This window comes from Salmo salar, chromosome ssa14, assembly GCF_905237065.1.
Source record: "Salmo salar chromosome ssa14, Ssal_v3.1, whole genome shotgun sequence".
Taxonomy (NCBI): domain Eukaryota; kingdom Metazoa; phylum Chordata; class Actinopteri; order Salmoniformes; family Salmonidae; genus Salmo; species Salmo salar.
In genome coordinates this window covers 27,895,092-27,912,777 of record NC_059455.1, presented here as the reverse complement: position 1 = coordinate 27,912,777, position 17,686 = coordinate 27,895,092, and the positions used below count along the sequence as shown (strand labels likewise).

Genomic DNA, 17,686 nt, shown 5'->3' with positions numbered 1-17,686 from the left:
CAGCCTACCCCTGCCAAACCCAAGCAACACTGGGCCTATGGGACACCCAATCACAGCTGGTTGTGATACAGGCTGGAATCAAACCAGGGTCTGTAGTGACACCTCTAGCACTGAGATGCAGTTCCTTAGACCGCTGCGCCACTTGGGAGCCCATTAATATGACATTTTCTTTTGAAAGTTTACAAATACTGGTATATTAAAAGCTATTGTGTATGCTATATATAAGCCTAACTTTTTTTATCAAAACAAAATCTAATGTATTTACAAGTTACATGTAATGAATATTAACCAGGCCACAGTATAATCACACTTTTTTTTACAAGTTGTAGGCTGATTTATGCTTCTTATCTGTCAAAGTTAACAGTATACAGTAAAGGCTGTTAACTAATTAAAAAAAGGATATCATAGACAAGATTATTTACAAGCAAGATTTTCATGATTATTGATCAAGGTCAGCAAAGCTACTTTTTATAGAGTTTAAAATGCATTACAAGAGACAACAAGGCTGACAGTACAAAGTATAGTAAAGCTTTCAGAACAATAACGGAGAGTTATAGGCCTCTGTGTTGCTTTTCTATCAAGGTTAGCAGTATACTGTAAAGGCCTATTAACCAAGTTTTCAAAACCAACACCAGAGAAAAGATTGAAAGATATTCATTATGTATTATCTATCAAGATCAGCAAGTTTAAAATAGTTTCAAATGTATTATGTAGTCATTTTCTCTCTGATAACTCATATAAAACATACTTTCACATGCCATTGTGACAACTTATTCACGTTGCACTCTAATACGACTGCTTTAGAGAATAAGCACACAGACATTACAACTACTACCGTCTGACTGTTTTCTAAAATGGGAGCACCTATGAGAAAATTATAGTTTAGTATCACATCCACCACCAATCCATGCATTGCCAGAAACTGTAATGCCAGGTATTTCTGAAGTGGAAGTAGTGCATCCTTTAATTCTCTTTCATCCTGGTTTAAAGAATCCATAATTTTAAGATTTAATGTAATGCAATTTCTGCAATTATTGCATTAATGTGACTTTTAAATTCAAAGGCACTATCACATGTTGAAAACACCACCATTTGCGCACTGTTCCAGGCACATTTGGCATAACCTCTTTGCTGTCACTAAACAGACTGTAATTGCTGACTCTCAAAAGACGCAGGGGACATTAACACAAATTGTTCCTTTTGATGTGACTCCAAAAGATCATAGTATCTGTCAATTATTTGGTCACTTGTTGTCATTGCTTAATATGTTATAATCCTCTTTAGTAAGTGGAGATGGAAGACTTTTGATTGATTGTCTTTGGAATTTGAAGTTTGGACTGACAAATAAAATATCCTGCATATGTAACATACAGCTTTTTGAATTATGTAGTATTATAGCATTTTCAGATAATTATCAATTTGGGAAATCGTACACACTACATGTAAAGCACTGGTATTTCGACTGCACTCAAGTATCAAAATCAAGTGTGGGCTTTACCTTAAAGAAGGTCCAATAATTCCTGAAGCAGGCTGTGTTCTATCATACGAAATGAAACACAGTGAAAAGGTACTACATTTTCTTCAGAAAGACAAAAGTAATCTGTGCTCTGACAAATCCACAAAGAATGACTAATCTGGGTCTTTGACTAATCAAAGACCCAGATTAATCAAAGACATTGATAAAAAATGCAATTTCATTTGAATTGGTTACTATTCACCTTGCAATGTTTTGAAATGCGGTATTTTATTTTGAAGGTTCCTCATTACCATACGAAAGTGACGTCAATGTTTGTGCTGCTGGCAGAATACTAGTTCATCTTCGAGACTGCCTGGTTTGATTTCTACATATTTTTTAGCTGTTTAGTTCTATGTTTTAGTTTATTTCGCTTAATAGCAGATCACCATGTCGGTGGCGTTTGCACCTCATAGACAACGTGCAAAGGGTGATATAACACCCACTGGAATTCAAAAGGTAATTCATCTTTATCACGCACGACAACAGAATGGATGCGGATAGTACCAGCTGCTGCTAGCTACCTAGCCTAGCCAGTGCACAGGTCGAACTATAGGCAGCTAACGTTAGCTAAGTAAAGGGAAATAGATTGGTAACAATGTTGCTAGGGTAAAGCGCGGTCAATATGAACTTCGCGGGAGTCAGCAAATCTAAAAATAACGATTTTTCTTTTTTGTCGATTCGATGGACTAACATTACATTTGTTTCTGATATGAATGGAGGCCTACTAGTGTTTTGTTAGCTGGATTGTTAGCTTCTTTTGTTAGCTGGCACACAGAACAGTAACGTTAGCTGACAAATGCTTTGTTACTAGGTAGAGAAAAAGGCAAAGGCAGTTTCACCAACTAGTTAGTTACAATGTTGTCATTAACCTCATGTACTACTCTACTCTCAAGTAAAATAATATGATTTTATGAGTAGTCTGGATTGGAACAACAGTTTGTCCTCTGGAGTTTTACTGTCTATGGTTCAAAAACGTTAGTACAAGTAACATTGTTTCCATGTATGCATCACAATTCCCCAACCCTTTTTACATTGTATTTACTGTATTCTCATAAATAATTTTTCACTTTAAAATGTATGCCAAACAAAAACCAATGATTGCTAAATTAGACAACCCATACAACTATGCACATAGACAAATTTTAACAATTACACATGACTAGTTTGCTAACAGACAGCAGAAACCATCATTCTGTTACCAAACTTTGTATCTGCACTGTTCTTCAAGTAAATGGGTTTTTGTGAAGTTCAGTGGAAATTAAAAGTAGTCCTTGTGCATGTTGTATGGTTTGTTTAGCATTTGAACACTTTAAGTTTTCTTCCTGTTTTGCTCTGGCATGTTTCAGTTACTGGATGAAAACAATCAGCTGATTCAATGTATAATGGACTTCCAGAGCAAAGGAAAGACAGCAGAATGTTCACAGTAAGTTATACTTTATGTACAAAATCACCATACCTGATGAGCTTTCAGGCTCCATACTATCATGTATCTGACTTTATGCAGTGTATTGATGGCTCCTCTCCCTGCCTTTTTAAATGTTAACATGTGTTGTATCTGTTTTCTGTCAACAGGTACCAGCAGATGCTCCACAGAAATTTAGTTTACCTGGCCACAATAGCAGACTCCAATCAGAACATGCAATCTCTGCTCCCTGCTGTGAGTATGGGTCCAGGGCGGAGAAGGGCAGTGATGTTACAAGAAAGGGACAATTCATTGGTGCTGAATTGGATTCACTCTGACACATTTCATAAAGTTGTACAGACACTGTACAATTAGAAATACGGTGTTGTTCTTGGCTCCCGATAGTTCAAGGATTGTGTTCAGTGATTTTAAATCTCAAACTAAGCATAGGGCTTTTTAAATTAAAAAAATAAATAAATAATATTTTACTGTTATTTAACTAGGCAAGTCAGTTAAGAACAAATTCTTATTTTCAATGACGGCCTAGGAACAGTGGGTTAACTGCCTTGTTCAGGGGCAGAACGACAGATTTTTACCTTGTCAGCTCAGGGATTCGATCTTGCAACCTTTTGGTTACTAGTCCAACGCTCTAACCACTAGGCTACCGGCTGCCCAAAACATGACTCTTTGATGAAGTGGTCTAACAATACTCCCTCCTTAACTATCATGTATTCTGTTATCATCATTTACAGATCCTGACTTGAAGTAAGGGCATAGAAATGCAATTGAAGAAGAGCCAAGCCTTTTTATATGCATTACACTGCTAGTCAGGAACTCCACCAAAATCCACCAGTACAGGAAATGAAGCCAGTGTAGGGGTTTCCCATCCTTTTTCCAGTATATCTAACCCTGTCAAGCTCTGACGATAGATTGTGCGGTGCATGTGAGATTGAATGTAATAATATATGCCTCATATGCCACCAATGGAAGCTTGCCCTGTCTCCCCTACTGTTGGTCAAAGGGGTGTATAATGTTCACCTAGATGCTCTGTACTTGATTTCAGAAGTGTGACTCCCCTACTCCCCCAGAGGTAAAGCTTGAAGTGAGTATGGGTGGAGAAGTGGGGGTTAATTTATGATAGGGTGTCTTGGTTCACACAATGTTCATACTGTGCGTTGGAGGCTATATGATTGATATTCAAACACAGGGACTTTTGTTGTGAAACTTCATATGTGATACCTCTGAGATACACTGCTGGTGATAGGCTAATATTGATGGCCTTTACAATAGTGCAATAGTATTGTACAGTGCTGTGTAAAGGTATACTCTGTGTTGATAGGTTTTGCTTTATTATATAGGCTTACTTGTTGCTGCAATCTGGTGCTGTGAAGTAGATGATAGAATAACATGTCATATCCAGAGATTATATAACATATTATATCCAAAGAAAGGCCGGAGTCTTTAAATATTGTACTTTCAATATAATTTGCTTTTATTTTGAACATGATCATTTCTGTTCTTACATTTAAGATCCCATGGTCATCCGTCCATCAGTCTTCCTCCCTCTTCCACCGCTTTTTCTCTTATACATGGCTGAGAAATGTATCTTAACACGGCTGGTGTTTCTCCTCTGTGATGTCTGTCTGCAGCCTCCTACTCAGAACATGCCCATGGGCCCTGGTGGGATGAACCAGAGCGGCGCGCCGGGCCCCCAGCCCCCCCACGGACACAACATGGCCTCTGAGGGCATGGTCAGTGGCGGACCCCCAGCCCCACACATGCAGAGCCAGATGAACGGGCAGATGCCTGGTAAGTGACCTTCCGTCCTCCCTCTATCCCTGTCTCACTCACTAGGGTTGCCTAGCAACACCACAGAGCTGGAAGAGGAGGGGAGGGTGCTCTGTTAAACAATGTCACCCGTCTGAGCTCTGGTTGTCTTGGACTCCACTTCACTGTGGTTGTGTTTGTATGCCTGTTTGTTTGTGCGTGGGGAGAGTAGGGCTGGGCAACATGGCCAAAATATAAAATCATATTTTCAAATATTTTGATAAGATGTTATGTTTTTGAATAATAAAAGTTCAAAATGTTCTTTGAGTAGTTCATGACCTTGATTGTTTTATACTGTTCAATCCAACTTTAAACCCAAAAAATTCTGCAAGGTTGCATGGTATGGGGGAAAAATGTAGACCTACTTAATTGGTGAACTGTTCGAATCATTATTGACAGGGTAGGAACCGAAGTGTTGGTCAGTGTTTCCAGGGGACCCTAATAAGGTGTTACATTAGATGTTTTATTACCTGGGTTGCGGTCCAAACACTTAAAAGACACCCTCGCCTTATGCCCTTGGGGAAAGCCCCGTCGCCATCTTGGAGTGCGGTCCAAATGATTAGCCAAGCAAGGGAAGTTTGCAACGTGAGCCCCTCAGCCCTTGTTTTTAGTCGAGTGTACAATTATGTTCACTCCGGGGCCTGAAACTCCCCATAATTCAATTTGCGAAGATTGTACATCCGCTAAGAAAAGTCAGCAAAAACTTAAACAACATCAATGGAGGAGTCAACATACAAGTGTAAGTAAAAACGAATGCAAATAAGTTAGAAATTGTGCTAGTAATGCACATGACGGCACAAACCCGTCTCGTAAATATGTTTTTGTTTGGTTATCTTTTGGAATTTGTAGAAATAAAACATTTTCCTCCTTCAGAAGTTCCAGCAAGGCAGGCTAATATTAGTTAGCTAATTAATTTGCTAGCCATCGTACAGTTGGCGTATATTAATAATTCTATATTTAATTTAAGTAGACATGCACTCATAAATGACTAGCGAATATAAAGCAATCACAAGCTACCAGTGGCTGAAAACACCATTTTATTTTTATTTATTTCACCTTTATTTAACCAGGTAGGCCAGTTGAGAACAAGTTCTCATTTACAACTGCGACCTGGCCAAGATAAAGCAAAGCAGTGCGACACAAACAACACAGAGTTACACATGGGATAAACAAACGTACAGTCAATAACACAATCATCGTGGGATGAACGAGTGACGAATTTCCAGCCAAGGGTGGTCTATTTAAAATCATTCCTTCCTACCTCAACCTGCAAGTGTATACTCGTCAGACGTCATGATACGTCATCAGAAGTGTTCACTTAATTTGAGGGCTGAGGGGATAGTGTTTGAACCGCAGCCTTGATGTAGCTAGCTAGCTAACATATTCATGCTTTGCCTATTCCTCTGATTTAGAATATACCATGCACAAACAACATGCTTATCTAGGCCTACACCAGCACTGGTACCAGGCTGTATTAGCTAGCTGCGTTTGCACTGATTCTTGGCTTGTTAAATGTACTAACTAGTGATTAGCATTAGCAGCTAATGCACATTCTTTTAGCCACAACTTGCTAAGAAAAGACAAACTAGTAGTAGTTTGCAGACGGTAAGATACACAAACTAATAGTGTAATTATAGAACATTTGTGGAAAGCAGCATCGTTGTCACCAACATCTTGTTCTATCTAACCATGCAGACTGCAGAGTGAACAGCAAGAAAGTGCTTGTGACTCCATGGTTGAGCAATTGCTCTCTCGTTGAGTAACATGGGGCAGAGTTTGGTGTGGGAAGCGGTATACCGCCCAGCCCTACGGGCTAGACTGTTAACATTTAGTCTACATTGTTCTGCCGCAGGGTAGATTGACCAGTTATTACCAGTTGTCAAGGCTCTGCAGCGCACATGCTTGTAAATATTAGAATAGGGAGAAAATACTTTCTCAGGAAAGCTTTAATAATGTTTTAATTAAATAATAAAATCTTTGATCTCTGTACTGTATGGTCTAATATCTTCCTAAAGGTTGAATGATCTGTCGTTCTTTTCCCCCCAGGGCCTAATCACATGCCCATGCAGGGCCCTGGGCCGGGTCCAAACCAGCCCCCCAACATGCCGGGCAGCGGCTCCATGAACATGCCCCCCAGCAGCCATGGCTCTATGGGCGGCTACAACCACGCTGTGCCCTCCTCTCAGGGCATGCCTGCCCAAGGCCAGATGAACATGACCCAAGGACCCATGGGTAACTACGGCCCCCGGCCCAACATGAACATGCAGCCTAACCAAGGTACAGGAAAGAGGAAAACAAATGTGTCCTTGACAGACCTTCTCTTTTACCCAATCACATCTTTTGATGATGACATCCACCCATGGATGCTTTATTGTTGAGTTTTTTTTTCAAATTGATTTCTGTAATGGCATATTGTGTGTGTTTGTGTTGTTCCCGCCCCAGGCCCCATGATGCACCAGCAGCCTCCCTCCCAGCAGTACAACATACCCCCTGGAGGTGGCGGGCAGCACTACCAGGGCCAGCAGAACCCCATGGGCATGATGGGCCAGGGGAACCACGTGATGGGGCAAAGGCCCATGCCCCCTTACAGACCCCCACAGCAAGGTACGCTCTGCTCTACAGAGTGGGCACTGGGCCAAGGCGCTTGGTTTGACTTGACACAGGGCTGAAACCTCTTCTCCTGTCCGTAACCCCCTTTCCACTTCGTCTTTTAAGTGGAACTATCTTTCACTTACTGTCGTTGCTTGTAGACACAGGTAGCCCCATTACCATAGAAGGAATACCCAGGTGTCCTGAAGGTTGTTGTCAGCCCCAGACAACTGAACTATAGTTTGAGGACCAGGAGCTCTCTAGTGAATAAGCGGCCCAAATTCCAACCTCACTCCCCTTTCCACACCGAAATTACCCCCCCTCCCCCCACTCCCGCCCCAACAACACCTTGAATCAACCTGTGTGTGTTGTGTGTGTGTATGTAGGACCCCCTCAGCAGTACCCAGGGCAGGAAGACTACTATGGGGACCAGTACAGTCACGCAGGACAGGGAGCCTCAGAAGGTAGGAGAACCAACCCTCCAACCAACCGCTCGTAGAACCAACCAAACCTCTCCGTCCGTCTAACGTTCACTTAGAGAAGCTGTGTTGAGGCATGTAGAAGGAAGGAGGATAGCGAGTACCAAAACAACATTGTATGACAGTGACACCATCCCTCAGATAAAGCCAGTGAATTGCTCAGCACCACTTTACACTCGAGACGAATCATCAATGGTTTATCTTGGTTCCACCGCAGTTATCTAGAACATTTGTGGAAATAAAGAATGGAAGATGTCAGTTGGACAGTCATGGTGCTCTGTAAGCCTGGCAAGAAGGAAGCTAATGTTTGGTTTGCCCGCCCACCATCCCACCGGTGCTATGCGTCTTCGATAAACAAATAGCTAGTTATTCTGTCGAACCGTTTTCTTGTGGAGGTGTGGCTCCAAATGCGTAGCGCGATTCAATCCAGGAAGTTGATCTAAGGTGGTGCTTTTAGCAGAAGTGGAGGTCCTACTTTAGCAGAAGCCCCACACACGAGTTGACAGATGTTGTGTTGAAGACTCCTGGTGGAAAAGGAGACTAGTTGGACTGGGATTTTTCACCACTGATTTCCCACCCCTCCATAGTGATTTTGCATCATAGCATCCCCATCATCAATTATTCTTAAATTAATAACTTTCTCTTGCATGTATCATTCACTTTTTACACCTTTCTGAGATGTCTACATTCTATTTCGAACTTTGACACAGTGCTCTCAAACTTTGACACAGTCTCATAGCTAAATTGTACTCTAATGGGAATTACAGGATTTAAATATTCTCTTGTAAAGCTGTATATTCTCAAAAGAAAGTGAAACAAATATTCCAATGTTTACTTATCACTTTTGCAAAACCTATATTTATGAACTTTGATACCCACACACACACAGAGACATTGCTTGAAGCAATATAAAATATGTACTGATATTTAACAATCTGTATATTTTTAATTACCTGACTTTCCCCCTCATTGACTTATCACCTCAAACATGGACATGAAATAACATGTCTTCCTATCTCCTTGTGAAATAATGCTTTAGGTGGTTTACTACAGCCACCGTTCCCTGATCAAGGCTTTGATCCCTCAGAACAATACTACCAAGGAGGTATCTATGTAGCTTCACAGAAATGTACTCACAGGGGAACAGGAAGAAGCTAAGCTAAAAACACATGACTTATGGAACTTTTGTGTTGCTTCTGCTTTTATAGAGACATTTCTGAGACTTCTTTCCAAATGTGACAAAGGCTATTGTGTTTGATAACTGCAGTAGCCTAAATGCTAGCTTTTTACAATTAATAACATAACTCAAATACACTTTCTATACCGGTGTTATTTCCTCTGTTTAGCCTTCCCTGGCCAGCTGAAGCTTTCTGAGTTTGTTCTAGTCTCTGTTTTCTGGCTTCATGTCCCTCACCGCTATGCACGTGACTACTTTTAATCGTTGATGATTTCTCACTCACATATATTTCATTTCTCATAAATGTTGTCGCTCCAGCTTTGTTTTATTAATGGCTCATAGCCGGTGTCAGGTAAGGATGCTAAAAAAAGAGTCTATAACAACCATGTTGCATATAAAAACAAACAAAAATAAACTTAATGTTTCAATGGGCATGCTCACAGTGTTGGTTCTTTTCTCCTGTGGTTCTTGTCTTGTCTGCCAGAGCGAGACCCAGCAGCCAACCAACAGTCCCCCTATGAAAAAGATAATGGTTTGTTAACTTTGTTTGTTAACAGCCTAAATCAGTGTTTTCAAAAAACGTTCTGATCAGGATTGGGGTCAATATCCTGTTCAATTCAGGAAGTAAAATGAAATTCCAATCATGGTGTTGGTTCTTTTCTCCTGTGGGTTATGTCTGCCAGAGCGAGACCCAGCAGCCAACCAACAGTCCCCCTATGAAAAGACCATTTTTTACTTTTTTTTAACAGCCTACAGTTTTTCAAAAACTTTATCAGATTTATCCTGTTAATTAAAATTCAGGAATTTTCCATTGTTGGTTCTTTTCTTGTTTGTCTGCCACGAGACCCAGCAGCCAACCAACAGTCCCCCTATGAAAAAGATCATGGTTTGTTAACTTTGTTTAACAGCCAAAATCAGTGTTTTCAAAGAAATTCTGATCAGGGTTGGGGTCAATAGCTTGTTCAATTCAGGAAGTAAACTGAAATTCTAATCATGCTGGAAAAATTTGGAATTGGAATTTCAGTTTACCTTTCGACTTGAAATGGACCCCAAGCCTGATTCTGGCCACTCTAAGCACTGATGTCTGCTGTGTTGTCGTCAAACCTGGTTCAGGTACAGTAATGTCATAGATACCGTAATGTCGCTCTGTTTCCCCCTGTAGGTAATGCCCAGTATGGCCAGCAGCAGGAGGCCTACCAGCAAGGTCCTCCCCAGCAGCAGGGCTACCCACCACAGCAGCAGTACCCCGGACAGCAAGGCTACCCTGGACCGCAACAGGGCTACGGTGGGTGGAACATAAGACAAAGACAGATTCAGTGATATTGCTATCTCGGTCTCTCTCTCTTACTCATCTTGTTCTCTCGCTCTATTTCTTTTCGCTCTCGTTCTTTCTTTGTCGTTTTATTTTTCCATAGCCTGTTACTTTGTACACTTTCTCTTTTACTGAAATGGGAAATAAAAAGATGTTGGTGTGTGCCACTACTCTGATGACCTCTGGCAGTCAGTCCACACTCATCCTGTAGGATTCACCATTTACTTTCCTTTTCATTATCTTGAAAAATCAGTCCAAGATTACAAATGGCATTCACCCAGAGCCTCACGTATGTTTTACTGAACCACACCACTGTTTTGCTAATTGAAATGGTGCACTTTCAATGTTGCAGCAGCGCAATCAAGGCTACACATACTGGCACGTTGATCAAAAGCGGTAGCTGGCAGACATTGGCGCTGTGTTCGGTGTTCCTCTCGTACTATGGTGGGTCACTGTACAGGCCTAGTTACTGTGTGATAGAAAGTCTCTGTTCTCTGAAAGCTAGAGATGGCGAGAGAGTGAAAGGAATAGGACACGCTTATGGGTAATAACCCTTGGCATTGTGGGTGTGGGAACCACAGCCCCCCCTCTTTCGTTTTTAAAATCCTGTCAGCTCTCCTTTCTCTCTGAACCAGAGGCCTTTCTCTCATGTCAGTAATGAGCTGGTGGAGAGAGGCAGAGGCTATGAGTTGGGCGCCATCTGGCTCACATGCGCTCACGCTTGTTCGCTCTCGCAGGCGGGCCACACAAGGTTAAGCTTTGCGGCAGCGACGAGCACCTAATGACGTTTGACTTGGCCCAGTCAGTCAGTCATCGTATCACTGATCAGCTGTTAAAATGCCTGATATGGCGCTACGCGGCGGTAAGGTAGCTGCAGTGCAGTGGTAGTATACAGAGGCTGTCTGATGGAGTGTTTTTTAATGAGGCTTCGCTTATCTAATGAGGGCCCACTGAATCTCCTTGATGTCTCCTTTCATTAGAAAACTTAACACCTAGCTCCAGCAAGTCAGACTCTCATTACACAGCAGAGTAGACCAGTGTTAATGTGGAGCCAAACTTTAGCAAATGGGCCAGGGCCCAACTAATACTACTACTACCCACCAGTCTCTTTCTGCCATGCCTCTGGCTGGCTGTCTGGTTGTCAGTGGATATGTCTATTGGGGAGATGAAGGTTAATTGACACTCAATGGTTCAAGAACAAGACGTGGCATAATGGACATCAAACAGAACAAAGTCAGTGAATCAAGCGCGCTGTTATACTCCCAGGTTGACTGTGTGCTTTTTGTTATTGAACAGACTAGTCTTCTTAACTGGTCCTATATGGTGTGAAGAACTGTAGCATCATGTTTCAGTCAGACATCATAACCTTTTTCTCTGCTCTGTCCTCCCTCCCCAGGTCCGTCCCAGGGAGCCCCAGGCCAGTACCCCCAGGGTTACCCCCAGGGCCAGGGGCAGCAGTACGGAGCCTACCGGGGCCCCCAGCCCGGCCCCCCTCAGGCCCAGCAGCAACGCCCATACCCAGGCTATGATCAGGTGAGTATGAGTCCATGAGTAGGCAGGCCTAACCTCTATCTGTGTGTGACTCTTATTGTGTCCTTTTATATGTTGGCTAGAGATGGATATTTAGTTAAAAATGTAACGTGAAGTTTGTTCAGGGCGTGTCCATAAGCAAGAGAGTGGGTGTCTTGTGCATGCTGACGTTGTATGGGGAGTTTAAGACGAGTTGAATAATATTGGATAATACAGCAAGTCAGACCAGAGCAGTGCAATGCGAGGGCAATGTAGTGTCTCCTCCCTAAACGTAACTGACTTTTGAGATTGTTGAAGGGGAGGGGAGAGCTACGTGTTGCCCTGTATTTTCTGTGGTCCTTTGCGGGGGCCACAGCAACACTTTGATTCTTTATCTTTGAATATTCAGGGACACATGAGGAAATAAAGACCCAGGGATTTGAACCCCTGACTAGTTCTGTAAGAAGCAAAGGTAATGGTAAAATCTGGACGTGTGACCGTTCGCCTAGCCTTGATTTGCATTTGTCATGTTTCTCCTCCTGTCTTCTATTTAAACATCTGATTTCCACCTTTACCTCTTTTTGTAACCAGGGGTCGAATTATATTCTTGAGGTCTTCAAACATATCAAGCATATTCTGTAGGGGAACTTAAAAATAAAATGTTGATGGTTTGGAATTGACTAAATCAATCAAAAGTACAACTCCTCATGCCTTGGGTTATTATTCATCCCATTTCATGCAATATACTGCATTTAAATGTTTTTTTATGCGTAAATGTAATTATGAACTGTGTAGAATAGTATATGATCAAAGTAAGTCAAATTTAAGCAAAATAAATCAATGTGTAACTAAACTTTTATTCCTAAAGAGCAGCCACTTTCGACCCCTGTTTAGAAATGCTCCTGCAAAATACAAAACATGGGCCTCTTATGTGAAATGTGCAAGTCGGAGAGTAGCATTTTGCCTACTGCTACAGTATAACTGACATGAAGTTACTTCCCTCCTGTTGAGCTTTTCTGAGGCCATGCTGCCACCTGCTGGTTAAATATAGCCAATGCAGCCACACACAGGAGTAGTCTGCATCTTTATCTGTAACAAAAGGTTCATAACTAGCTACTACAGATGTGCTTGTTTGCATCCTGTTTAAATATGTAAATATTAGCATTTCCCTAGTAAATGCCTGTTTGTTCAGATGTTCGGATGAAAAGTAAATAAGATGTCCATTTACAGTACTCCCTTCCTCCCTCCACAGGGTCAATATGGAAATTACCAGCAATGAAAGATGGTCATGGCAGTCAGTCAGTCACCAAGAGCCCTGCTCTGACCTCTAACCTCTGACCTCTGTACAACTGTTATCTGGACTTTTATAACGGCTGCAGACACACACACACACACACACACTTTGCCCTTTGTATCCCCTATGTCTGGGCCTTATGTAATGAGATGATTGTGTTCACTTCCATTTCTCCCCTTCTGGTCTGAGTTAATAGTCTCAAAGCAGCATTGCCTTAAAACCAAACAGAGCTGCCTTATCCAGAGCACTGCAGATTGCGAAAAGGGCAAAAAATTACACGTAAAATTGATTTTGTCTATATCACAGAGGACAGAAGTGTACAGAACTGAACTTCACACTCTTGTAGGGCAATGTTTCTCCATCCAATAGCTCCCTGTTCATAAGAAGCAATAATGCCAATGGGAAGTGGAGGGGTGGGACGAGGATGGAGTGAGGAGATTTTACACCAGAAACAAAATTCTGTAAGGCTATGTTTTTTGTCAAGGTCAACATATGTGATGATGACGTAAACATGTATGTTATGCTTTTTAGATGGAGCTAATTTTGTATAAGAATTTGGAGTACTGTTGAATATTGTTTCTTTTTTCCTCCTGAAGTGTTATGTCTCTTGATGTAAGCTGTGATTAACATTGTTTTCATCTGCTATTTTGTTTGTTCTTTGTACCCCCTGATTTCCCTTTGCTTCTTCAATGACCTGTACATTGAATATGTGCTTGGGGTGAACAAATCGGAGGCTTTGGTTTTATGAATGGATTGTACATAGAAAGCCCTCAAACAAACTGAGAACACCTATCTGTGTTGGAGCATCAGTGGTGAAACATTATTTCTTTGGGAAACAGAACATGACCTGTGAGTGGGGCTGTATTCTGACTTTGAGATCTACAGTATGTGTGTAACTAGGGTTGCAAAGCTACCGGTAATTTACCAAAGTTACCGGAATATTGCGTAATTTTAGTAATTAACAGAATTTATTGTAACTTTGGTAATACTTGAATAACTTTTAAAAACTGTATTCGTTTATAGTGTTCATTTATTATATCTGTGACCATATTGTCCATGAGTTTTATATTAGATAGTAGGGCGGCAGGTAGCGCGTTGTGCTAGTAACCGAAGGGTTGCTGGTTTGAATACCTGAGCCGACAAGGTGAAAAATCTGCCTACTTGCCCTTGAGCAAGGCACTTAACCCTAATTTGCTCCAGGAACACCATGGCTGACCATGTCAAACACCACATTTCTCTGGACTTATCTGGTGTATGACATTTTTTTATTTTACCATATTTTTCAAGAGAAAATAACCTAATTAATGACAAAAAGCATCTAATCAACAATTACATTATTTTTTCACTAATCTAATGATTTACTTTTTTCACAACTGCCACCAGTTTGATGCCCAAACATTAATCAAACATATTGACATAAAATAAATAAAAGTTCGTAAAAAGGAAATTTCATGCTGAAACCCTCATATTAAACACCAATGAATGGTATTCATTTAGTTTATCTATATTTAGAATTGTTTAACAGCTTTGTCATATGTTTTTTAACTCTACGGGATCGGTGTCCCTAAACCGGGACGGTTGTTGCTAACGTGCGCTAATGTGACTAGAATGACGTTGTAAGTAACAGCCAACTTTCCAGGACATAGACATGTCTTATATGGGCAGAAACCTTAAATTCTTGTTAATCTAACTGCAGTCCAATTTACAGTAGCTATTACAATGAAAAAATACCATGCTATTATTTGGGGAGTGCACAACAACAAAACACTTATGGCAACTGGTTTGATACATTCACCTCTGAAGGTAAATCATGTACTTACATTTAGTAAGCTTGCTCTGATTTGTCATCCTGAGGGTCTGAGAGATAAAATGTAGTATAGTTTTGTTTGATAAAATACATTTTTATATTCAAATGTGGGGACTGGGTTCTGTCTCTGGCCCCGCACACACCCCGCCCGGCCATCTAGATGTGTGAAGGTTAGTGTTTTTATTCTGTAGAGAAGCTAATTATCCATCATGTATGACATTCCTGGATGTGTGTAAACTTTAATTTTTTATTACCATAGCATTTTTGTGTGTTCTCTGTAGTTATGTACTTGAAAATGACCAATTCGGCACATTTGTGCAAACTCCTGGCAGACTTGATACAAAATATAGTGTACTAATGTAATGCTTCACCGGATCAGTCTGAAACTTTTCACACACACTGCTGCCACCCGGTGGCCAAAATCTAAATTATACCTAAACTCCTATATGAATGTATGGCCTTTTTCTTGCATTTCAAAGACGATGGAACAATTATAATTTTCTGAAAACGCATGTTTTTTTGTTTATCTTTTACCAGATCTAATGTGTCATTCTTCTACATTAATTTCACATTTTCACAAACTTCAAAGTGTTTCCTTTCAACTGGTATCAATAATATGCATATCCTTGGTTCAGGTCCTGAGCTACAGGCCGTTAGATTTGGGTATGTCATTTAAGGTGGAAATTTAAAGAAAATAGGCCGATCCTCATCTGATAAAAATATTTTACATGTTATTACCCACACAGAGGGCCAGAGATTATTAGACACTTGTCATAATCTGAATTACACAAATGGGCCACTAGATGTCTTCTGACAGATTGTTAAAAAAAAGTCTGGTCGTTTACAGGTCATCTTTGAATGTTTCAAGTAATACACCCTCCCTTTGCAAACCTATGTGTAACACAAAGCACTGAGCCCATATTCATAAAGTGTCTCAGATTAGGACAGCTGAATTGGGATCAGTTTCGCCTTTTAGATAACATGTAAGAATAAATAGATGGGGAGACCTGATCCTAGATCAGCACTCCTACTCTGAGACGGTTTATTAATAGGGCCCCTGAATGCTTACAGTACCCCCTGCTTCTCCTAAAAGTTTAATTTAGAAGCATGTATCTTATGGGCTTGGCGCTTCAGTGTGCTCTGTTATTGACAGCTGGATAAGAGGTGAATTCAGTTGGGGGATATTCCAAACATGTCTAATGTGCATCGGACACAGCTCTCTGGAGAATAGTGTCTGCTCGATACATTACATTTTTATCTGCAACTTTCTGAACATTTTGCCCGTGCTTAATATTCCCATAATGGGTCTGAGGGAGTGCATTGACCACAGACTGTCCGGTCAGACTGTCGTACATTCAGTATGTTCAGCCCCACATAAGCTTGTTTCAGACCGAATGAGTCGTCTTTACAATGTTGGAAGACATTTCTCCCCTGAATAAACTTTTATGTTTTTGTCATTTAAGAAAATGTAATGTTGTACGTTAACCACCAACAGAATAATATGAGTTATGGAGTATAACGTAAGTAACCACCAACAGAATAATACGAGTTATGTGGAGTATAACATAAAAGTGTTACGTTATACTCTAAACTGAGTGTCTTGCTGTAGTGATTTGAGATACATTTCCTATGATGTCATGCAACATTTCACTCTTGTACAGACTGTGGTTGTGTTATTTTATGAAACCTTGGGCTTGATATACATTTGTACAATATGCATACATCATGCACATATTATAGAGAAGATAGAAGTATGGTGATTGGTTTCCAGTCACCCTCAAAGATACTAACCTTGGTATGCTTTAGTACATACCTTGTAATTAATGTTTTGTTTTTCATTTACCCTGTAGCCAACATGATGTTACTGTAAGTGTCATTGTGATGTGAAACTGTACAGTATGTCACTGAAAAAACTGCAACAATAAATAGCTTGAATTTTTTTTAATACACTTGTGTTGGATTTTTATGCAATTGTCTTTCTTCAAATGTCTGTTCTTCAAATGCAACGACATAGACAATGTCGTCTGTTTGTGATTTTCTTGTTTTGAATATCTTTTCATGTATTTACTGTACACTATTAGCTCAGTAAGTTCCCACCACACCCTGCATTCCAGATGTATCAGGAGAGGTCCCAGGTACATTTGCACCAAAAATTACCTTCCCGCTCAGCTCCCCCTCCAGAGGTACTACCTGTCACGCACAGTAGGCGGGAGAGCTACAGATGGTGCACCAGATGTGTGGCCGGAGCACATGACCAGACTGGAGATGGGGTTAGAGGGCCACTGCCTGACCCTGCCCTGGTGCTGATGTGTTTGTGTGTTAGAGAGGGTGTTTATAGATGTCAGACACTAAGAGAAAGACAGTAAGAGAGAAATCTTAAATGTGTTTGCACTCCTTTATAATGATCTGCATGTAGCCTGTTTGTGTGTGTGTGTGTGTGTGTGTGTGTGTGTTGTGTGTGTACGCATGTATGTGTGCAGTGCTCAAGGTCTGGTGGCATCTCCCAGTCACCCCAGCACCATCCTGCTCCTCCACAGCTGGCCGCCCCACCCTTCCCAGCTGCCACTGGGGCTCCCCCTAGCCCCTCTACTTGGCAGACACACCGTTTTGGGCGCTCCCCCACCAGCCCTCCCTGCCAACTGCCACCCTCAGCTGCGCACTTGCAGACGGGAACGGGGTCGTACAAAGTCACTACTCCTGTGACTGTCTGGTGCCACGGGGGACAGAGAGATGATGAGGGGATGGGGTGGGAGGAATACTTTCCTTATGCCCGT

General features: G+C 41.2%; 1 protein-coding gene across 10 annotated transcripts; it reads left to right on the top strand.

The window, feature by feature from the left end:
• Positions 1–1,771: 1,771 nt before the first annotated feature.
• Positions 1,772–16,857, top strand: LOC106569176 (protein SSXT). 10 transcript variants are annotated; one of them, XM_045694159.1, is made up of 14 exons: positions 1,783–1,972; positions 2,863–2,939; positions 3,089–3,173; positions 3,982–4,020; positions 4,568–4,727; positions 6,792–7,022; positions 7,188–7,349; positions 7,721–7,798; positions 8,853–8,918; positions 9,475–9,522; positions 10,153–10,275; positions 11,699–11,835; positions 12,221–12,283; positions 13,064–13,303. In XM_045694159.1, the coding sequence occupies exons 1-13, from the start codon at positions 1,904–1,906 to the stop codon at positions 12,236–12,238; spliced, it is 1,293 nt and encodes a 430-aa protein (XP_045550115.1). In that variant the 5' UTR covers positions 1,783–1,903; the 3' UTR covers positions 12,239–12,283; positions 13,064–13,303. The 10 variants fall into 10 exon arrangements, with proteins under 10 accessions (XP_013995713.1, XP_045550115.1, XP_045550113.1 ...); XM_014140238.2 differs by lacking the exon at positions 12,221–12,283 and having other exon boundaries at positions 1,772–1,972; positions 13,064–16,857; XM_045694157.1 differs by lacking the exon at positions 12,221–12,283 and having other exon boundaries at positions 3,985–4,020; positions 13,064–16,857.
• The last annotated feature ends 829 nt before the right edge of the window (positions 16,858–17,686 follow it).

What these genes read in the sequence shown, in the direction of transcription:
- LOC106569176 (XM_014140238.2), top strand. Translation starts at nt 1,904, where the DNA reads ATGTCGGTGGCGTTTGCACCTCATAGACAACGTGCAAAGGGTGATATA. An exon ending in CCCCAGAGGTAAAGCTTGAA is followed by an intron (nt 4,021 to 4,567) that starts GTGAGTATGGGT and finishes GTCTGTCTGCAG; the next exon opens with CCTCCTACTCAGAACATGCC. An exon ending in GATGAACGGGCAGATGCCTG is followed by an intron (nt 4,728 to 6,791) that starts GTAAGTGACCTT and finishes TTTTCCCCCCAG; the next exon opens with GGCCTAATCACATGCCCATG.